Here is a 26,855-nt window from a genome sequence, read left to right as displayed (position 1 = left end):
AGGTTGACCTTCTGATGATGGAATTTGTAAACTTTACCTAAGAAAAATACATACAGCTACACTTCATTTATTCAGCTACTTCAAATATTTAGAAACATCTAAGAACTTCAAAAGTAGCAAAATGGTTCATTAAGCAGATAAAATAAATGTCAGGACCTGCTCCCTAACAGAACACACACAAAGTGTCTACATAGTTATTGTTTTACAGGTTATTCTAGCAGGCAAACTAAAACTAGAAATCAAGGGAACACTGTACAGAAACACGTGGGCAGTCAGTAACAGAACACAATTGACAGAAAAGCAGAGATGGAAAGAAACAGAATAAATGGAAACATAAAATGCAGGTCTGAAGCCATTCAAAGCAGAGCTGGATTTATAGATGATCAACCATGGCAGTCTCCCTCCTCGCCTTCCCTTCCTAGCCCACCTGGGAGCTGCCTGCCAGAGTCCTTTTAATAATAGGACCAGCCTATTAGGACTTATAACACAATAATTTTCACACAAAAGGATACACTAACGATGCACTAAGGGAAGATGAATTTAGGGACATTGGAAGTTGTGTGTTCCATGTCAGAGTTCTTAATTACTCTTTAAAGACAATTTTGCTTTACAGTTTTGACTGGTTTTGCTAACTGCATAAATGTAGGAATATGTTTGAGCACAACTGCAAAAATGAGCATTTTGAAAACATGACATGTTAGTATTATGATCATAATGGCAATTAAAATACTGTTGAGACCCACACTGCAGTAACCATGTACAGCAAGCTCAAAATAACAGTGGCAGTCATGCCTTTGGATAAGAATATCTGTGTGCGTGTGTGCGTGTGTGTGTGTGTGTGTGTGTGTGTGTGTGTGTGTGAGAGAGAGAGAGAGAGAGAGAGAGAGAGAGAGAGAGAGAGAGAGAGAATGTGTGTATGTGAATGTGTGTGTGAGAGAATATGTGTGTGTGTCTGTGTGGTGTACACACGTGTACATGCTCATGAATGAATGCATGTATGAGTGAACATGCACATGGAATCCAAAGGTCAATTTTGAGTTTCTTCTGCTATTCTCTACTTTATATTTTTAAATCGGCTCTCTCTAACAAGAGGAATAAGCTAGGCTCTATGGCCAGTGAATTTGAAGGATCCTCCTGTTTCAATTTCCCTGGCACAGGGATGACAGGCACATACCACCATGCCGGGCTTGTATATGTTTCTTGAGAATACAAACTCCATTCATCATGATTGTGTCATAAGCACTTTACCCATGGAGCCCTCTCCCCAGCCCTGATATATATATATATCTTAGTGAATGAGTTTCAAACACCTCCTTTTAGGAGTACAATTCTTAACTGTTTTAGCAGATTTCCCTGGAACAAGGCTCATGCATTTAAAATGTTTAGATGGTGACTCCCTCCATTCCCTTTGACTGTGGCATGAACATTTTCAATGTTTTCTTGGTAACAGAAGTAGTTTTAGGATTATTGACAGGTTGGCAAAGAGAAAACTGTCAATTTTCCTCCTCATAGTCTCTAATTTCTCATGCTGAAATCCAGCATAAGCTCAGATTTCCTACTGAGGGGCTTCCGGGCACTGTGAGCAAATGGACTCCCATGGTTGCCACCACTGTGGAAACAGACTGGCAACACAGTGTACTTATATCATCTCATTCTACTTCTTCATGGAGGCCAGAAAAAAATCCATCAAAGTAAAATGAAAAATTGAGCACTGGTATCCTGTATCCCACTGACTTGTGATGTCTATAGAGCTAACGTGAAAAAGATGCCATTCATTCAGCTGCAGACTAATAATACTTATACTTCAGAATTAATAGGCATCATAGGTGAAACCCATGTGGAAGAAAAGCTGAACTCAGGAATACTCAGTCCTCTCTGCCTGTCTATCTTAACATCAGAGCACTAAAAGGTATCTCAGTAGATTTAATTCCCATCAACTTATGATCTTTGTGACTATAATGTTGTTAGTTCCATAGCTTTCAGATGGCTGACTCGCCTAGATGTCTATCTGATATAAGATGGCTGACGACAGACATATACATCAACATGACTACTACGTCATATGACAAATATCCTTTGTTGTTTTTTTTTTTTTTTGAGGGATGCCATTTGTAAGGTCCCCAACAGCTGGACAAAGCTGTAAAATTAATACATAACTATAAATGGTCATCATTGTAAACAAACTGTTGTATGTTTATACAACAGAAAATTATTTGACAACAAAAAGGAATGAATTCTTAGTATATTTTACAATAACCATCATTACTGAAATCATAACACTGAAGGGGAAGCTAGAAGGCTATATTTACTTACATGAGTTCTATCTACAGAAAAATGCCAGAATAGCAAATTGATAGAGACATTTAATATCAGTGGCTAAAGCAGTGGGGGAGGGGCAGGTGGAGACTGGTAAGTGCAAGGCATCATTTTAGGATGATGGGAATGTTTTACAGTAGTGAGGATGACTGCAGATACAAGCCACCAAAGGGCAAATTTTATTATATGTGACTTCTATCTTAATAAAGCCACCATTTAAAAATAAATAGAAAGGCTCACTATCTGATAAAGTCACTCAGGGTAGAAGCCTTCAATATAAGAGGACTAAATTTTCAGCCACATTTTATTGGCCCTTTGAATTTTATCAGAGTCTGCTCATCTTTATATCCCAGGATCTATTAAGCCTGTAAAAGTGTTTCTCTTCTATTACTTAATTTCAGAAACATTATCTCCTCTTGAGGGAAAGAGGAGTAACTCTGCTGTGGGGCTAAACCACAATGGCTTTCTTTGTTACAAACGACCATCCCTTATCAGTCCACCAAAAGGTGATGCATTATGTTAACAGCAGCTCAGGAGAAAACTTAGGTCACACAGTGTTTTGCAAGCATCAGAGAATTTGGGGGTAGTTAGTTCACCATCAACTATAGTGTTAACTATAGAAATGCTTCTGGCTCCACTAGGGGAGGTTACTAATGCCAGCACACAAAAAGACGACTTGAAAATGGCTACTAACCTTGTCTCTTTTAAGCCTTCTTTCTGAATGACCTCCAGAATCTGCTTTGCTGTCATTGGGGAGTTGGGGTGTTTTTCTAGTGCCTAAAAGAAATGAAAATGAGCATGAGACTCTCAGATTAATACATGGAAGCATGCAGAATTAAAGCTAGCCTGAATCACATACTCTCCTCCTTAAGTTCTAAAGAAGAGAATTTCAGGCCAAGTCAGCCCTCACTGCACAACTCAGGAGAACAAAGATAGAATTTCTTTTCCACTTGGACTATTAAATCAACAACTTCTGTAAGACTGGGAGGTAGAGGAATCCTTTATTAAAATGTCACGAAAGCCTACATGTCATAAAAAGAGAGCCCACACCGGAAGAAAACAAGTCCATCAAAGCATGTGATGCTTGGCTTTTGAACAAAACTACTAACATTTCCTAATATCAATTGTGCTATGGTGAAAGACATATTTAAGATGATAAAGTGTTTGCTCCATTCCTAGAGCCATGGAAATACACAGCCCAGATGTAATACAAAGAACAAAATGACAGTCAGAAAACAACCATATGAGATTCAGTTTGGCAAACCTTCATAGGATGTTACAGGGGAAAAGATAAAACCTAATGGTTCTAACGCCCGTCGCCCCTCCTTGCCATGGGACACCATGGCTCAGCTCACTTTCCTTGTCTTTGCCATTGTTCCAATTAATGTCAAGTGAGCCTCTCCCTTCCATCAAGCCCCTTTTGGCCTTATGAACTCAGTGCCATTCTCATTCCCTCTTCTTCTGCCATACTCTATCTTTGGGGAGATGACTGTCTTAAGCAAGGAGACAGAAAACACATTGAGGCCCCTGATTAGTTCATAGGCACCAGTGTGCTAAGCAAGTTCTTCTATTTATTCAGGGGTTTGGGTCCATGCAGGGGAGACTGTGATATAGCAGAATGAATGCTGCTCACTCCTCAGAAACCATAGGGACCATATTTGGAAATGCATAACCTTACAATGACCTTTCCAAGGGAAGATGACAGCCATTTAAAGCTCTTACACTGGAGCTTCATGCATAAGCCATGGCCCCATGTAACTTAATGATACTAAAGTTCTCTCATTTCTTATTATTTAATAGATGGATCATGGTTACTAAAAATAATAGGTTTTCACTAACAGCCTTCCTAATCTTTTCAAAATAGTAATTTCTTCTCTTATCAATGACCAAATTTCCATTATCCCACTACCAAAGACTAATCAGTGCATGGTAAACATGTGGTCCTTCTTCATACTCGAGCCTCTCCCCAGTCTGTTATTTGTATTTCTCAAGTTTCCCATCACCTATCTCTTGATCATCTTGCTAACAGCTGATAAGCCATTGAAAGGATAAAGAAATATTAGCTATGCTTAGCAAAGGAAACAAGTATGACAATAGGCAAGGGAAATCGACCCCATAAGGGATTGCACTGGAGAGCCCTGAGCATGAGAAACCGAGCATGAGAAAGGGGGCCTTAGGGAAAGCTATACAAGAGGAAGAGTAAAGTAGAGAAACGTTGGGAGAAAAGGCAATAAGGAAACTACATGACAAAGCTAAAAGGGGGACTTGATCATACAGAAAGTGGAGAGAGTAAATAGATGCAAAAACAAAAGGACAAAATAGTAATTATAAGCAGGACAGTGTGCAACTATCAATTACTGAAAGGACATGCTGAGGTCATGGGAACTCTGCAAAGGGTGGAGTCATCCCGCATGCCATGTGATGCTGGGAACATTAATGAGGTGTCACAGTAGATATGGGCAGAGCAACAGTAATCACACATATTTGAAGGAAAACAGAGAAGACAGAATGGGGAGAAAGGAGGAAAGGCAACAAGGGAGGAGGGAAGAAAACTGAGCTGAACTGGCATCATGTAAAGTCAAGCTCATTCAGTCTGGTAAAGAACTGAAGAAGAAGTCATCCTGTCCTAGACAGTGTCTTAACAAGAATGAACATTATCATTACAGGTATATACTCAATATACATAATTATCACCACCCAACGTGGTAAATTAACAAGCCATATAATTAATCTTCAACCTTCCCACACATGGGAGTTAGCACTCATAACTCTACACATAATCCCACTTATCCTTTTTAAATGTGGGTGCATCTGCAAGTGTGGTTTACTCACTGTGGAGGATTTGTCTTCCTGCGTACAGGACCCTCCACATACATGGGCATCTCCTCCAAGAAACTGAGAAAAATTGCCTGCTCCCTTCTCTATGATGTCACTTCCTACTGTAGAAAGGAAGGAAAAGTGCCAAGAATTACATCAGGAAGTTGAAGAGGAACAGGAAGGAGATGAAGCCACCGAGAGCAGCAGAAGCCACCCTCTATCCCTGAAAGAGGAGAAGGGAGAGCACACTGTTCCTGGGTGTGAACAAGTTTTTACTGAATATCAGCACAAGATAGGGAGAAATTCCTGTCACAGAACCCAACATTGGCATCATCTAAATGTTGTATCACATCACAGAGACACGCTCAGACTCACAGGCAAGATGGCTGTATGTAAGAGTTGGGAAGGCCTTACACAGAATGCAAGTCTATCCCAAGATCTCAGGCCACACAGTGTACTGTATAAGCAGCCCACAGGCCCTTGACATTGGGGTACTCCTTGTCTTCTTATTAGTTCATAAAAGCATACTTTCTTTCTAATTTCCTTTTAACAATTATTTTATTAATTCTTTGAAAGTTCCATTCAGAGCATTTTCATCATATTAACCCCCAACTCCTCCACTTATCTCCTCCCAGATGCACCTCCCATCTCCTATCTCCAATCTTCTTTTCTGGTTGTTCTAATAACTTATCTACTCCAATTTGTGCTGTCTATATAGTCAAAGGTATGGGGGTGTCCAGTGTACAATGATTGAGAATAAATGACTGTGAGGTGCTCAGCCACAATAAAAACGTTTTTATTATAACCACTCTCTAAAGTTCAGTGACCATCTTTAAAGATGGACAGAATTGTTAAACATCTGTGGTTGGTTGGGGAGGACTGGTGCAAAAACAGTGTCTTCTGCACACAACAGTACCAATGTGCTTGTGACTACATAGCAACTGTTGTTGCCTGTACAAGACCAGCACAAGATCAAGCCAATTCACATTTTAGTATGGTGTGGATATCGATTTTTATATTGAGGTAAAATTCCAACTTTACCTCTTCCACCATTTTTTATTAGTCATCCCTGTTTCTCCAATTTGATCTGTTTCATAACACACATGGTTATAGTGAGACATCCTCTACCATGTAGCATGTGGAACAGTGTATTTCCAACATAGACATCCTGTAACACACACGCACACGCGCACACGCATACACGCACTTGATAGGCTGGTCAGGAGCAATCAGAGCCTCATGCTCACTCATAGATTTTGGAATCCTGAAGGCCTATACCTGGAAACCAGTGCTCTGGGGCTCATCCAGGGTTGATGCTGGTTCCAGTAACCCATGAATTTGCTGGAAGAGCTGTAACACTTCAAGAGACTTTGGTGTCACAGAACACTAGAAGCTTCTGATCTCTTCTAAGTGCCTAAGGGCTCACCTCTTTAGGGGAAACTGAGATTGAAATTGAAACACTAGTAAACGTTGAAAAAAGTTAAGGCCCAGTATTTTATTTGGTATTTACTTTAAAACCATTACTAACCTTTCTATTGGCTTATTTTTCAGCTACAACTATAAGTAACTCCTCTAAACTATTTTCATATTTTACTGTTAATACTACATAAGCCACTGAATAGTGTTAATTATTATTAATATGAACAGGTAATTGAACTCCTAATAGCTCCAACAGTATAACAGAAATGGATTGGGTTTGTTTGTTTGTTTGTTTGTGTTTTATAAATAATATTAATTGTTCTTCTTTTGAATGCTTCTGTTTTATTTCTCTCTCCAACACTGCTTACCCTGGCTAGAAAGTGAACCTTTATAATCCATTCCAAAACAACATGTCCTAAAAGCTTGAATTTTATTATCATTTATTTCCTCTTGATATCACTACATTTTTTCTTGGAAACCTGTACCCAAAATTATTGGAATCAGCCCTGCAAGAAAGGACGGAAAAAAATTAGCCAGATGCCCCATCTCCTCTGCAGGAATCAGACTGTGTCTCAGTGGCCAATGTTTAGATCAGTGTCCTTCTAATTCTCCGTGAAGTGGAAGTTGGGCCCATAGTAAAGTTAAATTTGAAATTCCAGTTTGCTTAGTTAACATGCCTCTCTCTAGAATCTTTTTACTCCTCAGCCCCTTCTGTCCACATTGCTAAGCACAAAAAGTTCCAAATATGGAATGGCTTTTCAGAAAAGTGACTCTCCATGCCCTCCATGACCAGAAATATAAGACACAAACACACACAGACACACACACGCGCGCGCAGCAGCATCATCCATCTGCTTTCTAATGACACTTCCTCTGTATTTTTCACCAGAAGTAAACAAATTCACAGAACTGGAAGTTATGCCATTGGACTCCCCCTAAGCTCATGCAACGCCAAGGCAAGACAATCTCAACCCAGCAATGACCTCTCTAGAGGGGAGTGGATGGGTAGTGGATTGGGGGGGTGGGTATGGGGGACCTTTGGGATAGCACTGAAAATGTAAACGAGGAAAATACCTAATTAAAAAAAAGAAAGAAATGCAGCTTCAAGAAAGGGCACCTCTATATTGAAGGAGCAGGAGGATGACATCCACTGAAGGCATGAGCTATACAAAACTGTGCTTAATTACTTTTCTGATCCTGGATCCCAAGTCCACCATTTCAATGTTTCCTGCAGAATTATTTAGTGCCTCTCTAATAGAAAACTCATCCTAAGTGTATCTAAGATAAACACATGAGACCAGCGTCCACTTGAAGGTTAACATTTTGACCCTTTGATCCCTACATAAAAATGTTCTGAGAGCCATTATTTCTTTGACTGAAGAGAAACAAAGCTTCACAGTTTAAAAGTCATTTCAGAGCTGACTTTTGTGTGAACCTGAATGGGTATCAATGGTCAAGCTACTTTACTTTTGCTAACATTCAGGCATCTTCCTCTGCTCCAAACTGGAAGCTCATCACAGGGGTTAGATGTTAGAGGCCTTGCATCCTGATAAAGGATAAAGGACTATGGAGTTGGAGCTATAGATTACTTTCACATAGCATATTCTATTTGGTTCATTTTTACATTCTTTGATATAATGCATTAACAGGGCCATACGACTACCATTCGGAAGAACAGAGCATGCACAGTAACAGTAATAACAAAAATGACTGATTTAGTAAAGGCCGCTAAACTTACCAAAGAACACCTGTGTGCTAGATTCTCAAGGGATCCTTCATTCTGTAACAACAGACCCCAGAAATCTTCCAGTCTTTTCCTATTTATACTGCTCCAAAGCTCAGAGGTACCAATGACTTTCTTTTAACTAGGATTTAGATCCCTGGCACTATTCATATGATAAAATAAATCATATCAAACATCACAGAACTCTGCCAAATGCCTGATCTCCACAGTTAAACTAGGTTGTTCTCAGCTCCTAGCATATTTGGTTCCTAATTAAGGGTTTAAAGATGATGCTTACAATTTTCTGTCCTATTTGAATGTGTTTTATGGGAAAATTACATGCTGCAGCAGTATTCATGAGAGTGTGACTTTAAAAACACGGAAAATATAATGATAACATCCCTGAGAATCAACCCTACTTCACCCCAAAGCAGCATGAAGATAATATAGCTCAAGACCCCACAAGGGGAAGGGGCTGGGCAAGGCGTCCCAGATGCTGGTGGCTACTCTTTATACCCAGTTGAGATTCCCACAAGCAAATAGCACTTTCCAAAACCAAAGCATTACAACTGAGATATTAAATATAAGATCTAACTCTCGAGCCTTCTCCAGAAATCTCACACTTAACATACACCATTTCCTAGAACTCTAGGAGAATGGTTTAAGCAGTATGCTTCCACAGTATTACCTGCCAAACCTGTCATTAATTAGTGTACCTGCTCAATGATATTCTTTGCAATATTCTGAAGGCCTCATGAGATCACGGACTTTGGTCCTCATTCACGTCTACATTCCTAGACTGCAGCAGTGTTAAATGGACTTCAAAAAAAAAAATCAAGACCAAGGTAATTTGGAGAGAGAGTGTGATTAATTCTGTATTTAGAATGTTTTATAGAATAATGATTTTAGGTTATGAGTTTCAGAGTCAGATAAACCAGGAGCCCCTAAGCCACTGTCTGATGTTAGATAATATGCTTAACACCCTGAGTCGCAATTTCTTCACTTCATCATTCATAAATGTGTCCTGAGGACTGAATGAGAAAATGAATCGGAAGCACTTATTATCTCAATGAACCAAATGACTTCCTACAGCAATGACAGCTAATAAGCTAATAGCATCGAGGGGGGAGCACTTTGTATTTAGCCTTGAAACACAAATCTTGTCAATATCTTCCCACCACTAAAAAAAAGGGGGAAGCTTTAAGACAATGATGGGCAGTAGGTATTATTATGCTACCCAAATATCACCAGTCCTCATCCACTGGCCATGGCCAAGTATATTCCACAAGAGAACCTGCACTGTATAGTTCCTCCAGTCGGCCTGGCAAGTGTGATGTTTTCATTATACAGAAAAAGAATGAAAAGGGAAAGACACATCAGAGATACATACACCCCCAAAATTAAAAGTGATTATCATCGCTTAAGTGTTATAATATATTCTATATGTATATATATATATAGATAGATAGATAGATAGATAGATAGATAGATAGATACATGCACATATATGTAATCTGCATGAAAAAATAAATATCCCACAGGAAGGAATTCCCTGTGACAGAACTCTGTAGTCAGTCTACCTCATGCAGAATCCACTACTTGCTAAAACATCTTTTTCTGTGCATCCAGGAAAATCTGTGCTTTCTTCTTACTTCCAAATATTCTTAATAGTTACATTTCAACATACAAGGATTATTTCATGTGAAATTAAAATCTTTGACTAAACAGATAAGGTAAAACCAAACTATGGGGCAGAGAAATTGCTCATTGGTCAAGTGTGCTTGCTCTTCTTCCTGAGGGTCCAAGTTTGGTTCCCACCACCCACCTTGCATGTGCCTTTCTCTCTAAGTCCAGGGGATATGATGACCTCTTCTGGCCTCTGTGGGTATCTGCACTCATATATCTACACACAAGATATTTACAATCAAATGAATAAACTATGTTGAATAATTCACAAAGAACTTCCATTAATTATATAGTCACACAATATGCTATTGTGAGTTTTTAACATGACTGGGGGCAAATCTCTGATAGTTTTTAGTTCATATTCCCTCATCAAATACAAATAAAAGATTTTCAATTTCAACAATACAAATCACCCTTCATTGTACAGTCTTCAGTTTTCCAACATCACAAAAATGCACATCTTTAAGAATGATACTCATTAAATATATCAACTAAATCCTATGAGAAAGAAATTGTTTCCTTTAATAAGTACATAGTAGAGGGAAAATATCAGTTGCCGTCTGTCTCTTATAGGCACATGGCAACAAGCTGATATAACGCCTGTTCTTGTTATTAGCCACTTCATAAAAGCACTCCCAGGTCTTTCGACACTTCCATCTAAAATTCTAATGCTACAATTAGAGATCTGAGGTGTGTTTTCCAAAACTAACACATATGTGTGTGTTATATGTATATATATAAATGTATGCATTCACATATACACATCTTTCTCCACCCCACTTACGTTTAAATCCATTTTAACATAGCCTCCCAAATCTTGCCAGTCACAAATATTTCTTTCCAATATAATTGCTTAATACCCCCCAGAAATCTCCTTCATCAGATTTCCACAGAGCCCAGAACAAAAATCTATAAAACCAGCCAGTGAGCCTGGGTAATTTTATCCATTTAACTGCAGTCTATTGGTTTAAGCTTATAAAGTTCATCTGCGGTCATTCTGTGGTCCAGCTGTTCAGATCCCTTTTCGTTCCGACAGACCCACATGCTTGGCAAGTGTGATCTTGATGCATGTCTCCACAATCTTCACAACACACTCAAATTGGGTGACAGAAAACAAAGTCTGTGGCTGCCAGTGGGAACCAGTTCCAAACTGATCATGATTACTCAATCAATATTCTTGGCTATAGATGTTCAATCTGCTACAGAGTCATTTAATTATACTATCAGCCAGTTCATAATTGTACATCACTTCTAAGAGAGTTTCACAATAGAATCAAGTCAAATGAGTGGCAGAAATTTAGCTCTAACAGGCATATCTTCCTGATGTGTAAGTCTAATAATCCTATCAAAAGTAAATTAATTTAGTTTGACATGAATTAGCTGAAAGAATACATCATGCCTTCCAGGGATCTTACTTCAATTTGTAAATGCTTACAGCCATCTGTTTTGTAATTTCTAGAATTTTACTTAGAGTTCAGATAAGGCTCAATTGTTCTGATTTTAAAGGTTTGGCCCTCTTACCTTCTTAAAAACAGTACCAGAGGTCTGGAGAGATGGCTTAGTGGGTAAAGTGCTTGCTATACAAATCCAAGGAGCTCAGTTCAAATCCCCATGTTCTGGATATAATAATACATGTCTGACCTTCCAATGTTCCTAAAGAAAGGTGGGAAGCTGAGACAGCAGAATCTGAAGAAGCTTATGGACAATCTAGTTTGTATACGACAGCAAACAATGAAGAGATCATGCCTTAAAGTGAGGTGAAAGGCAAGGACCAATGCTCCGGGTGGTTCTCTGATTTCCATAAGTATACATGGGAACATGTGATTCTGTACTCACTCCCATAAGCTTATACATACACACATATAAGCACGTACACACATATACTCATGTATGTAATATATGCCCACATACATCATACATATAACACAAAGATAAACAGAAAGGCAGGCAGATACATATATTTTATAAACTAACAGCAAATACTGACAATCAGTTGTTCTCTATCAAGTCTTATGCTACCATGTATATAAGCACATTTACTTCTCATAATAATAACTCCATCACACAGGGACCATTATCAACCTTAGTTTTACATAGCATGTGAAAATACCAGATGTTTTCATTGGTAAGTGGCCCACTGAATAATCTTGTGGACCTGAGATTGATCCCCAGTAGCATTTCATTTGGTGTGTGGTTGTATGCACTTAGAATCCCAGTGCAGAGTCAGTGATATGGAGATTTCTGGGGCTTGCTGGTTATACAGTCTTGTCAAATTAGTGAACTTCAGTTTCAGGGAGAGACCCTGTCTCCGAAACTAATCTCTGTTCTTAGATCTATTTGCAGACATTTTTTCAAAGGCTTGTCATTAAGCACCTTCATCTTTGTTTCTTCTTCACTCTGCATTTGTGGGGGGGGGTGTCATATCTCTCAGTATCACATTCTGTCCTACAAGTTTTTAAAGAATCCTCACCAATTCAAAAACATACTGTAGAATGTGTCCAAATGCAGAAATACTGTCAGATGATGGAGTTTCTCTGACTAGGCCATAGCCTTGTCCTAATATCAAGACCATTCTAAAATGTACAGTTAGAGAACTCAAACTAGCAGAGTGAAAGAATAAGTCTGTCAGACTAACTAAATGTCTTATATTTCTAACATAAAAGAATTGCCTCATAACAATATTCAGAGTCTTGGGTAGAAATGGTATCTTCATTGATACTTCATAAATCAGGCACAGAATATAAGATGACATGTGATGGGTTCTCCCATAACATTTAATATAATCACTGGAAATAGCCCAGGTAGATTGTCCCAAGATCTAATATGATTGAATGATAACTATATTCCCTAATGACACTTTACTTACATTCTGAACTGTATTCCTAATGTATACTCCTAACTATAATTATAAAAATCCAGGTATACAGATGGCAAGCTTAGGTGTTTATCAACTATGTTTGCCTACAAGGAGATGCAACCCTGTGCTTGTGGAGATAGACCACAATGGAATCCATGTTCAAAGGCAGCCCTTGGACAAGTAATAGTCGGAGGCAGCAATTTCTGGGTATTTTGGGAGTCATTAAAATGTTCTAGTGTTAACAGTAGTAGTTAATAGTTATCTGGGGAAGTGGAACCTCAAATGAAGAATTGTCCCATTGAAACAGGCCAATGGCCATGTCACAGACTGGCCAATGGCCATATCTGGGAGAGATTGTCTGGACTGGTGATGTGGAAATGTCCGAATGACTATCATTGGCACTATCTGGTGACAGGTATGTCTGGGCTATAAGCTAGCTCAGAATGAGTAAGCAAGCAGCACTGTTCTATGGCTTCTTCTACAAGTTCCTGCCCTGCATCCCTCAACACTGGACTGTGACCTAGGAGTGTAAGCTGAAGTAAACCCTTCTCTCCACTAAGTTGCTTTTGGCAAGGCTGTTTTATCACAGCAACAGAAAATCAAACCGAACTTTACATCAAAAAATAAAATAGAGAGTAACTAAGGAAGCTAATCAATGTTAATCTCTGGCCTCAACACAAATAAGCATTCAGACAAACATCCAAATATTTATAGTGTTCACATGCACATACCCATAAATCAAGTCTATATTGATGCTACATAAAAATACCCTGCATTAACTAATACTACCAAGGAAAGCAGAGATGCATGGTCTTCTCTGACTTCTGAATATATTTTAAAGATTTTTTTTTATTTTAAGTGAATGGGTGTACCACTTTACATGCAATGCCCGAGGAAGCCCAAAGCCATTGGATCTCCCAGAACTGGAATTCCAGAGAGTTGTGGGCCACTAAACTAGGAATTGAACCCAGATCTGCTAGAAGAGTAGGCAATGCTCTTAACCACTGAATAATTTCTCCAGTACTATGTCTTGTGGGTTTAAAATTACAAATGGCTTTTTAAATCTTTAATTTGTATACCACTCTTGGAAATCCATCTGGAGGTTGCTCAGAAAATTGGAAACAGATCTACCTGAAGACCCAGCAATACCACTCTTGGGAATATACCCAAAAGATGCCCCACTATTCCACAGGGCATGTGTTCCACTATGTTCATAGCATCCTTGTTTGTGATAGCCAGAAGCTGGAAACAACCCAGATGTCCCAAGATAGAAAAATGAATACAGAAAATGTGGTTCATTTACACAATGGAATACTACTCAGCTATTAGGAATGAGGACATCTTGAGTTTTGCAGGCAAATGGATGGAACTATAAAATATCATCCTGAGTGAGGGAACTCAGACCCAAAAGGATATGCATAGTACGTACTCACTAGTAAGTGGATATTAGCCAAAAAAAAAAAAAAAAGTAGAGACTATCCAAGATACAGACCACAGAACTTGAAAAGGTCAACAAGCTGAAGGGCCTAAGTGAGGATGCCTCAGTCCCACTTGGGTAGGAGAAGAAAGCAACCACAAGAGGGGAGGGGGAGGGACCTGAGAGGGAAAGCAGACAGGCAGGGAAGGAAGGACTGAAGCCCTGAAGGACAGCAGAAAGAGTAGAAACAGGCAACATGGGGGAGGGGAGGGGAGGAGGTTAGGGGGGAGACCCTCCAGAATGTACCCGAGACCTAGGAGGTGAAAGACCCTTAGGAATCAAAAGGAAGGACCTTAGACAAGATGCTCTACAGTGGGCAGAGGAAACTTATAGAGCCCTCCTCCAGCAGAAAGTCAGGGCATCAAGTACGGGAGGGTATTGCCATCCCACAGTCAAGACTCTGACCCATAATTGTTCCTGTCTGAAAGAGCTGCAGGGATTGAAATGGAGAGAAGCCTGAGGAAAGTAAGGTCCAGTGACAGGCCCAAAGTGGGACCCAGCTCAAAGGGAGGCCTCAAGGGCTGACACTATTACTGAGGCTATGAAACACTCACAAAAAGGGACCTATCATGACTGTCCCCCAAAAGACCCAACAAGCAGCTGAAAGAGTCAGACGCGGATATTTGCATCTGACCAATGGACAGAAGCAACTGACCCCTGTGGCTGAATTAGGAAAAAGCTGGAAGAATCTGAGGAGGAGGGCAGCCCTGTAGGAGGACCAGCAGTTTCAACTAATCTGGACTCCCAAGATCTCTCAAACACTGGACCACCAACCAGGAAGCATACACCAGCTGATATGAAGTCCCCAACACATATACAGCAGAGGACTGCCCGGACTGTGTTTAGTCAGAGAAGATGCACCTAACCCTCAAGAGACTGGAGGCACCAGGGAGTTTAGAGGTCAGGTGGGGGTGGGGCCATCCTCATGGAGATAGGGGGACTGGGAGGAGGTATGGGATGTGGAACAGTTGGAGGATGGCGCCAGTACCCCTAGAGATCACAGAGACTAAAGCACCAACCAAAGAGCACACACATGGTGGGACTCATGGCTCTAGCTGCATATGCAGCAGAAGATGGCCTAGTTGGACATCAGTGGGAGAAAAGGCCCTTTGTCCTATGAAGGTTCTATGCCCCAGCGTGGGGAAATGACAGGGCCAGAAAGCAAAAGTAAGTGGATTGGTGAGCACGGGGTGGGGTAGGGGATGGGGGAGGGTTTTTCAGAGGGGAAACCAGGAAAGGGGATAACATTTGAAATGTAAATAAAGAAAATATCCAATAAAAAAATCTGGAATTTAAAATAAATAAATAAATAATTCAAACAAAACATAATAAAATAAGTTTATCACATCATTCATATACCATACTAATTATGTATATTGTATTTACTTTATTATGACTAAAAACTAATTTGACCTCAGTTGTAAACATAAGGAGACATGAATACTGGAACTGAAACATTCATATGACATTTTATATATACAGCAGCAAAGAGGAAAGAGAGATAGACTGACTTCCTCTAAAGCAAACATCAATCATCATTCAATCTATGTCAAGAAAACTTCTTAGCATTATTCCTGAGCACTGGTCTGAATGACACAGCATTTAGATTTATCTGCCTGAAAGAATTAGCTGTAAAATGTATCTTTAGATAATTATATATAATGACTGTTATATGAAATTATGTGATTCTCCCCACTTACATGTTGACAGAGGGCAAAGATAATAGCGCTTATGATGTCGCAGTTCACAGTGAGTTTTTATCCCAACAATTGCATCCCTACCACCCTCAAGCAATTCACCAACAAATATTTACTAAGCATATTCATACACCATAATGAAATAAGATAAAGCATTATCTGTACAGACACTTGACTCCAGCCAAGCAAGAGTCAGAAAAAGAAGGGATTGTCAAAGGAAAGAAACAAAGCTGTTTGTCCTTCAACTTCACTCAAATGTGCTCTCATGTATGTAGAAATGGTGTCTGCCTAGCCTGTTCCCAGACATGCTTGTGTGTTGAAGAGATGAGTAATGGTGGAAAAGAGAGGTGGCTGGAGTTGGGTACCAGAGGAGGGCCAATCATTGACCTTCTCCATAGTATCATGTGAGTCTAAACTTTTGGTCAATGATGTCATAGGATAGGGAATGGGATCATTGTGGCCATGTTCCTCTCTCTATGGGCAAAGGAGGCTCAGCAGATAAGTCTGCAGAGTGGTCAGCAATGGGAATTTCAGAAGACAATTCTTACATGCTACATATGGTACCAGCAACCTACATATGGTTCCTCAGTGCTAGCCTAGATTTCCGGGCTGTTTTCTGGTCCATCAGTTTAAACTGTATGCTCGAAATATGAAGACTACATTTGCATCGATCAGAGCACACAGAAGGCAGAGTTGAGTTCAATTGTCCAACCAATCAATATTTATTGATATGAAACATGGCTGGACCTCATTAACAGAACAACAAAATATCAAAACTTCACCAACACAAGATTCCTTATGAAATCAAATAGTCCTTAGTGCTTCCAAGTATCCCTAAACTGATTTTACAGGATGAGTTCTCCTTACCAACAGACTAAGAGCTAATTATTTTATAAGACATCATTTTAGCACTAAGATAGAGAGTATTAATGTTGATGTGATCAAAATATTTATCTACTTTAGCAGGGACTGTATAGATGAGGCACTGATAAGCCAACTCGAAATCAGCCCTTGAAGGATGTCTTCCTCACACTTCTACAGCTTGCCATTTGGCATTACTCAATTATATGCAAAGGTAAATAGTATCAGGCAATATTCTTTTATGCACACACAATCAACTAGAACCAGCAGGAGTTGGTTTCTCAAGGAACCAGTTCCCCTAGTATAAGATATCTGTTGGAAAGCTCTGCTAGTAATAGAAACTACCTTCTTTTTTTTTTTTTTTCAAGCTTAGACCATAAGTACCGAATGTCAGGCATATAGAACATATTATATGATAATCTGTGCCCATATCTGTGAAAAGTATTTATGATGAGAAACGTAAGTGGGGAGATAAAATTCATTGTCTGTTCCCCCACAGTGAGAGGTGGCCTTGCTTGTAAGAGTTATGATTAAATACCTGCACTGATGTATAAAGGCCAAAACTGTTATAGAAAAGAAAATTGCTCTGAAAATGAATGTCCTCTGCAGATAAAGTATGCCAGTTTTTAAATCTAAAGTCAGGGTAAGTGTGTTCACCTCACTTAAGGAAGTTTTCTGGTGTAGAGTCCTGGGGTTGGCTATGGGCCTCTTGAACGGGTAGAGACTGTTCACCTGAGTTAAAATATATATGGACAACAGGGAGTCTATTAGTAGTTAGTTGTTGCTATCTACTGTATCTAGGGAAGATCTCATCAGATATCTGAGCCACAGTGAGCTCTCTGTGGACATGGGTCTCTAAAGAAGCCTGATAAGGAAACAAAGCCCTTTAGTGGGAATGCTTCTTACCAGTACTCTCCTTTGACAAAGTGAGTGGGTGTTGGGAAGGCTGAGAGATGGATATGGGAAAACAGAAAACAGAGAGAGGGAAGGAGAGAGGGAGGGAGGGAGGGAGGGAAGGAGGGAGGGAAGACTGACAGTGCTTGCTTTCCTCTTTCTTCTGGCATGAAGATCTATCTGGCTGCACCTTTTAAATGAGACACAATTTCTCTTTTCTTGGAAACCTGAATACATTAAATGTCCCAGAGCCCCTTTCTATCTCAAATATCTTGGAATTCAATTCTGGTTAACAATAATTGCTCTATTCTTGTTGGATCAAAACTGTTCCTCTTCAGAAGACAGATGGGAAGGCAAGCAATTATTTTATAAGGCAAAAATATAAACATATTTATCTAAGAAGGAACACAGAAGCAGTTTCCTAGGAATAAACAGTTCTCTATTATTTTCTGGCTTAGAACATCCCAGTGCAAATACTAGACAGAAATACTGAAAATCATTTTAACATGACGCAGGAAGAAAAAAAAAGAGGTTGGCCTTATATATCTAATCTACTTTTTAAATGCACAATTAAATGTTTACTGTATCTTAAACAAAGGTAAAAGTTGGCCTATAATAAGAACTGGTATGCTATAAATTCTGTGTATCTATCATTATAGACCAGGATGTGTAACAGTGAAGACCAACTCCCAACTGTCTGTGGATCTAAAGAAATACTAGTTTGCACATATGTCTATCTCTAACAAAGACCCAGGATAGACGCTGGCTCCTCCAGTTAGCCTAGCTAGAGAAGAAGTGGACAAATCAAACATGGCCCTAAAAGATAAAGTAAGAGTTAATAAAGCACCTTTATGTCATACCTAGCTTCAAGACAGCAAAGAAGTATAGTCCTAGCTCGGTTGCCAAGGAGGCAAAATAAAAGAACTGTACACTGATTTGCTAACCCTTCAAAAGGTTTCACTGCCCGTGCATTAAAGACAAAGACTTCCCTAGTGACTTAGTAGAAGATAATCTTTTTCATATAGTTTTGGTCAACATAACTGTGTGTTCTCAAACACATGTGGGTAAAAATTATGAGATGGTGAATTTATGTTGCTCTTTTGCTAGTTTCCGCATCATTACTATTTTCTGTATGATAACCCACATGAGATTAGTCACTCATTGTGCTATAACTGTTTATCATTTATATCTAGGATTAATATATAGAAGTTCATGAAAACAACTAAGTGATTAGAATCTATTGAGGAAGGCCTTCATTGTCCACAAAAGTTTTTAACAAAGAACAAAGACAATGTATTTAATGTTCAACAATTCATCTCATACTAAGAAACTAAACTCAATGAGCTGTGAATTCTGAGAACTAAAAAAGTGTACTCATTAAAGACTGAAAACAATGCAGTAAGCCCCCTTAACCACAAATATTTGCCTTTTTCCTAGGACCACAAACATGTTGTCCCACCTTAGTTCTTTTACTTGGCTGGTAACGAAGGTTTGAACAAAGAGTGGAAGGCCAGCAAGAATTTCAGGATACTGGGCTACAGAGATAATGTTTTCTAATATTTTCATCCATATTATGCTGCTGTTTATGTGATTCTTTTTCTTGCTCCCATCGAAAGATCCAGTTAGATCTAGAATCAAGGTGTTTTCATAATTAAACATACTAAGCACTTCTGCCCAGAGTTCGGTGAATCAATACCAACCCTGAACCCTTCCAGGCTGGCTCGCTCTCTCTCTCTCTCTCTCTCTCTCTCTCTCTCTCTCTCTCTCTCTCTCTCTCTCTCTCTCTCTCTGAAAAAATGAAGATGGGAAATTTCCACAAACGGAGGGAAATTTCTAAGAAGGTGAAGAAATGCCAGAAATGTTCTGAATCACTGTATCTGACTCACTAGGCCATGGAAGAAGAGAAGTGTTGTTGAATGAACATCAGGACACGCCAGCTATACACTGTGTAGGTGTAGTCTGTGTAGGATCCACAGACTCCCACATGAAAAGCCCTTAGCTGATTCATCAGACCTCATCATACCACTCACAGGGAGGAGCACAGATTCATTCCAGGGAGAAAATGGGGCCCATTCTCTGTGGTTATTTTAGCATCCTCTAATGCTCATAGCCAATTCAGGAATAAAGGGCAGCATTTTCAACAATGAATAAAAACATTTACTGTATTCAGAAAGTGCCTGGAAGTTTTAGTAATACATACTTCAGTGAGTTAAGACCTAAATAGACCAGATCTGAGCTATTTTAAATTATGCTATAAATCTATACAGAGACCACTTGTAGGTAACTCTAAAGCGATCCATCTGTGGGGAAAAATAGAACAGAAACCATTCATGGCAAAATTTGGCTCTACATTAGGAAAGTGGGTTTTAGTAGGAACTTACCAGAGGGAGGTTTAGTGTCTTTGCAAGAGAAGCCTCAACTCTACCATCATAAAAACAATACCAGAAACCCTGAGTGATGCTGTGTAGACTTTACATGTAATTCACTCCTGTCCCATTTACAACGGAGTGAGTGCATCCACCATCCCTGTAACTAAGGAAATGGTACTCCTACAGCACTCCCTACGCATGCCTGCCGCTTGCCTTTCCTCAATACCAGGGACATTCCTCTCTGCCAGGTAGTCATACTACCTTAATCTTGGCCACTGGCCTTTCTCCTGGGTAAAAAGGATATGAAACCTTCTCTGAAATTGACATTTTAAAGTGACAGGAGGAGAAAAGAAAAAGTAAAGGAGAAGAAAGTGCAAGAACACAGATGTGCTTAATCATAGCACAGCTCAGCTTGAAGGATGTAGGTGCAGAAAACCTAGAACAGTCGGTCCTCACCAAGACACTGGGAGATGGGCAAATGCATGGGTGACGTCCTCCAACATCCAGCCACTTACTGAGGCACATGATTAGATTATTAGATTGAGCTAAACTTACTTCAGTTGCAACTCAGAAAAACACGACAAACCAATTAATTCTTCAGCTTCTCTTGTCTTCCTTTTGGCTTGTTTTTTTTTTTTCTTTTGGATTACAAGTGATATGACAAATGTCTCCTGGGTTTGTTTACAGGATTCAGCATTATAATACATGTAAGTTGTATACTTCAGTGTCAGGCTTTTAAACACCCAATAATAACTGGTTTTCATGAAACATTACTGTGGACTGGTGGCTCATGAATTAGCTCAGTTTTCATTACTATAAGAAATTCTGGAAGTTATTAACTTATTAAAAAGAAAAAAAAGTTATTTTGGCTCATTCTTTTTAAAGGCTTCAATTCACCAATGGTCAGTCCCTGTGACATTTGGGCCTATGACCATGTAGCCTGCCATGGTAGGCATGACAGAGAATTCTTTTAAACTGACAGGAAGAAACGGAATAGGGATGGAACCAGAGCCCTGTGTGAGAGTATGCCTTTCCATGGACTAAGGACTCCCATTAGGCCCTACTTCTTAAAAACCCTATCATTCCCTGGTAGGTTAGGGGATACGCTTCCAGTACATGGTCCATTAGAGAATGTTCTATGTCAAACAACAGCACCGTAATATAGTGACAGTAATATTTTGCAGTAATTGAAAGTAAGAAATTGCTTCCAATCTGAACGATAGATTCTCGAAGAAGAGCACAAAACTACAGTTGTTGGTATTTTATTTACACATGTAAAAATGTTTTTCTTTTTAACTTTGGAAATACTCCTAATTTATGTTGTATCTGATATACTACACAATTATTTTCATCCAGAAGTCATGGGGTAGCTGGGAAACTTAACTGTATCTTACTAAAATAACACACATAGGATTTTAGTTTTGGTTACAGAATTTCAATTGAACTGCCCAAATTTACATTTACAGAAAAGAATCTCATTTGAGACCTAAAAGTTATTTTCTTTTTTTTTTAAGCCAATTCATCAATGGTCATGGACTGTACCTTATTTCATTCAATCACACCTATTATGCTAATGGTGGGATGAAAACTATCAAACCATCAAGTTACACTAATTCTGAAATAAGAATCACTCCTAGTGGGATGAATATTGACACAGTTTAAATCCACACATTAGGTAACTGGTCATTGGAAGATCTGATCTGTTGGTTCTCTACACTAGTTACTCAGCCACGGCATGTAGGAACACAATGAGAAGACATATTATATGGAGCCAGCAGTTCTGTTGGAAACTTAAAAAGCGCACTCTATCAGCTCTTTAGAAGTACCTTCTTTGAATTAGTCACTGAATTCAAATGTGATCAAAACCAACTCGGCCAGTAGCAACTTGGGAAAATATAAAAACAGGAAAGTAGAAAGAAGAAAGTGACAGTCTATTATAAAAACTACAAAATGCATTGGGGATATGAAAGAATTTCTCCTATGAAGAAGGTGTTGTAAATTTTTACCAAAGAAGTAAAAACTGTGTGTGTGTTTGGGGGGGGGGGGGAGAGAATTTCAAAACAAGTGACCAAAGTCAGAATGAACTGCGGAGAACATGCCCGGTTCTGACATCTGATGGCTCCTGCACACTAGTGAATTGGAACGCCAGTGGCCAGAGGGTGCAACAATGACACCAGGAATGTACAAGGAGATAGACAGGAAGGCCTTGAAATGGGAGCAGTCCCCATTAGCCACTTCTAGAGTCCTTGTCTACCTTTCTTTATCTAGTTCTATGCAGCAGCAGGCTGATGTCTGCTCGTGGAGTCTCCTTGCCCTCTAACTTCTGGATAGTTTTGCAGAATCAATAAGAGAATGTCCCCCTACACGGCTCCTCCTCACATGAAGAAGGCTATGCTCTACAAGCCAAGGTCCCAGTTTTCACCACACAGCCTTGTGCTAGCAATATCACTTCACCTCACGTCAATCACCACCACCCCACTTTACTTGGCCCTGAAAGTCTGTGGATTACAACTTCCTGATACTATCTATCCCCATGTGCACAATTCATGGTTATCTTCTTCTACTGTGTACTAACTTTCTTAATCTCTCCTTAAAAGAATACCATCTATTTCAATCAGAGATTAAGTTGGACTCAAGGGAGATACCATGAACCAACTTTCCCTTTAAATAAGTGGTTAAGAAATAAAAAGAGAAAAATAAATAAATAAAAAGACAAATTCCATGGGTTATAACCACCTGTAACTGCAGTTCCAGAGGGTCTGACATCATTCTTTGGTTTCTATGAGCACCTGCATGCATGCAATGCACAAAAATATACACATGCATGGGTGTTCATGTAAGTATAAAACACATACCTAATAAGTATAGAAACCTTTACAAATAATTTGAAATGTTAAAATGAGTGATATAAAGGAGGAAATGGGAATGAGGGGAGCTTTTAACTGGGGAGGCAGGATGATACAAATGGAAGGGACAAAGGAGAGATACATGACACTAAGGATGTTTGTAAATGCCCCTGTGAAGTTTTGTTTGTTTGTTTGTTTGTTTGTTTGTTTTGTGGAAGCCACCTCTTACTCTAGACACAGGACTCAAGGAATCAATCTGGAACTGACCTAGAAGCCTCCTTCTTGAGGACTAGTCTTGCAGTATGCAAAACTGCCAAGTGGGGAAAAGCAATCAATATCCCTACCTAGCTTTAAAGCCTATGAACCAAAATGAATACTCTAGCAAGATATTCCCAACGGTGTGATAGTAGCACATATATCTTAGAGGTAACCAAAGCTGTCTAATTGGAGTGAAGGCCCTCTCAACAGACAGGAATTTATGCCTGGTACTGTAAGTCTAGCAAACTGGCTGTGGCTAATGAAGTCATGGATCTTAAAGGAGAAACTACTACTGCCATGTTTCCTAAACCTGCATAATTTTTAACTGCATTCCAAATACTTATCCTTATTCCCAAAGATAAGTGGCACTGTACCTTACAACGAAGAAATTACTGTTTGCAGGAGATGGGGCTTATTACCGAAATCCACACTAGGTCAAAATGTAGAAAACCTCAGATGTTGTGGGTACACAACAGCACCTAGTTAATTTACAACATAACCCTTACACCTAAGGCTTAGGGTAACACCTTCCAAGAAATGGCAGAAAGATTGTAAGGTCTAGGATATCTGTTATGAAATTCTGCCTTCTATATAGTACAGGGAAGTTGTACTCGTAAAATCTCCATAATATGAAGCTTGACCAAGGTAACACTAGTTGACATGACAGCATAGAAGGGGGAAATCTCATAATACTCTACTTCAAAATGCAGAACTAGAGATAATGAATGACTGCTGACATGGGAAGAAATCGGTCTTCTCAAGTGATGATCCCTGTGACAGGTGATCTAATCCCAAGTGGTCAGCCCTAAGCACACATACATACTGCACTAACTGGGCTATAGATAGAGGTAGATGTAGATGAAGATGTAGATGTAGACGAAGACGAAGACGTAGACGTAGACGTAGACGTAGACGTAGACGTAGACGTAGACGTAGACGTAGACGTAGACGTAGACGTAGATGAAGATGTAGTTCAGGTATTAGAGACAGAGGTATATTCCCTCCAATGCTGATTTCTCTACCTAAACTGTCAAAATTGACTTGCAAGCTATAATTACACATGATAAAATCAACACATTCATCAGTGCATTCTGTACAGGACTAAGGAAGTCATTTTTCTTTTGTTCCTACATAAGCTTTCACTCATAGTCTACAAATGCTAAACTTACTACATGTTAAGAGCAAATTTACAAGACTTAAAAGAACTTAAACTCTGCTAAGAGCACAATTCAGTAAGTTATATATGAAATCATGATTCATAGGAAGTTAGTGATAATTCATACATTACAAGTTCCAAACTGAATTTAAAAATCTACAGAATAACACTAAAGGAGGAATATTAAAGAATGCAAATGAAAACATGAAAAGAATGTGGAACAACTATCAGATACAAAAAGAATATTACCTAATAAAGCATAGCATGTACACAAAATATCAAGTATCTCATTCAGTTTTTCAGGAACACAAGGAATATCTCTACCACAAAGGTTAACTACTGTTGGATTTTATAACTAGCTGAACTATCGCTCACAGAAGTGTAAAACATGAGATCTGCTAAGTTTTTCTACTGTTTTAAAATGAAAGACAATGTGAGCTGTATAGAGCAATGCCTTTCTTTTTGAATTGCAATTCAATTCATATATTTGGGAAATAATGTTTCAAAGCACCTATTGCCCCACATTTGTGTCAAATTGTGGCTATATTCAAAATCACTTTATAGTGAAAGGAAGGATTTTAGAAACAGGTATGTGTGATCCAAAGGGAAGGCATCCATTCAATCATTCTTTTCTAATTGTTATAATGCCATGTGAGTCTGTGACTGGAAATGAGGGAACTGGGTAAACAGCTCAGTTAGTTAAGTGTCTGCCCCACAAGCATGAAGACATAAGCTAAATTACCATTACTTAAGTATATCTAGTGAAACTGGAAAGGAGCAGGCTCAGTGATAGATTGTTTCTTTAAAAAAAAAATGTAGCAGGATGTATTTACACATAAAGAATGTATGTGTGTTTGTGTGTGTATGTGTGTTAACAGTGAAAAAGACCATGTATTTGAAAGAAAGCAAGAGACTATATAGGAGGGTTTTGTGGAAGAAAGAAAAATAAGATATGATGTAATTATATTATAATCTCAATTTTTTAAAAATGTAATTAGAAACATAAAGTAGAAAGCAATAGTGAGAGATACCATACATTGATCTCCAGTCACCATACACATGAACACACATGTTTGAGGACACATAGAAACTCAAACATAAACACAAAATAAATGGATAATTTTTAAACCAGCAAAATGACAATGTTCAATAAATATTTTAAGTCTTTACCTATTATAGTTTAGACCCAGAAGGCTTCGGATTAATTCTTAAGAGAAGAATAAAAACTTATGTTAAAGGGCTTAGAAAGAAGAGAAAATGTAGCACAGAGACCACGTTGATCACAGAAGTTAAGAATAAGCTACTAAACATGACCAATGTCAAAAGACTAATTTTAATTGTTAAAAAGATATAAACCAAGGAATGCAAAAAAAATGTTTATATGGTGTATAACAGGCAGAGTATGCTAATTTCTACATATTATCAAGAAAAGCAAGCATTCATCACTTTGAAAACAACCCAGCTATACTGAAAAGGGCTCCTTATGGCTGGTGCAGCTTTCGATTGAACCTAATCATTAAAGTCTTTAGGCAGAAAACTGAATAACAGCAGATCTGTTCCAGAAAGACTTCATGCAGCTTCAGTGAGATTGGAAAAGAGATTAGAGACAAAAACTATTTGCAATGTCAGAACTAGGTAAACCTAAAGCATAGTGAATGAAAGGAGGTCTGAGGCTTAGATACATACACAAATATAAGTCCCTTTAAGACAGGCATGTTGTCACATTCTCCTTGTGTGCATGATACATTTGCAGGAAGTATTCAACAAATGTTTCACTGTATCTGACAAATTCCATTTGAAGTGTCCACAGTACCTAGGGACAGACAGTAGGAATTGTTCATATAAATCTAGAATTCGGGGAAAAGACAAGGGTTGACACTTCCACCAGGAGAGGCCTGCCAATGAGACCACTGAGAAAGCTGGGAGATGCTGAACAATAGGAATAAAATAGGGACAAAGAAAACTGGCCAAACATGTCATAAGTAAAGGAGCAATGCATAGAAGAGACGGGTCTAGCAGGGGAAACTAAGAAGAATGTTGGGAAAAGAACCAGGACAGCAGCAACAATATTTGATTAAGCAAATTAATTGAAAATCTGGAATTAGTTAAAGAGAGAGAAAGAAATGGAAGGGAAAGTACATAGGAAACACATTATCACAATCTCTGCTTACAAAAGCTTGAGGCTATTACCGCATGCTTTTTTGTTTTTCAGTTTTCATTTTTTTTCTTTTCTTAAAGAGTAGTGCTTTTCTTATAGTTTTAAAAGATAAGTTTCTCTTCAGGATGAGGAGGAAGGGAATACAGAAGCTCAAAGAATTTTGACACCCCAGAGAATAATTTGCTTCTATGGTTCTGGCCAAAGAGTTTTGATATAGGAAAAAAGAACATATGCACTGCATTTATTTAGACATTAAAATTGGAAAAATAAGAAATCTCTTTACTACATTGAGAGCCCATAATGACAAATCTGACAAATAAT

The 26,855-nt window shown here is 38.8% G+C and overlaps 1 protein-coding gene across 12 annotated transcripts in view; it reads right to left on the bottom strand.

The window, feature by feature from the left end:
• Asxl3 (additional sex combs like 3, transcriptional regulator) overlaps positions 1–26,855 on the bottom strand; it is a 186,151-nt gene that overhangs the window by 152,002 nt on the left and 7,294 nt on the right. For 8 of the 12 annotated variants that reach the window (XM_006525739.3, XM_006525740.2, XM_030250369.1 and 5 more), the window contains exon 2: positions 3,011–3,093. In XM_006525739.3, the coding sequence (XP_006525802.1) occupies positions 3,011–3,093 (83 nt within the window). The other 4 variants (XM_011246867.3, XM_030250372.1, XM_011246869.3 and 1 more) reach the window with 3 other exon arrangements.

The sequence above is a fragment of the Mus musculus genome, chromosome 18 (genome assembly GCF_000001635.26).
Source record: "Mus musculus strain C57BL/6J chromosome 18, GRCm38.p6 C57BL/6J".
NCBI classification, from domain to species: domain Eukaryota; kingdom Metazoa; phylum Chordata; class Mammalia; order Rodentia; family Muridae; genus Mus; species Mus musculus.
This window is presented reverse-complemented; position numbering and strand designations above follow the sequence as displayed.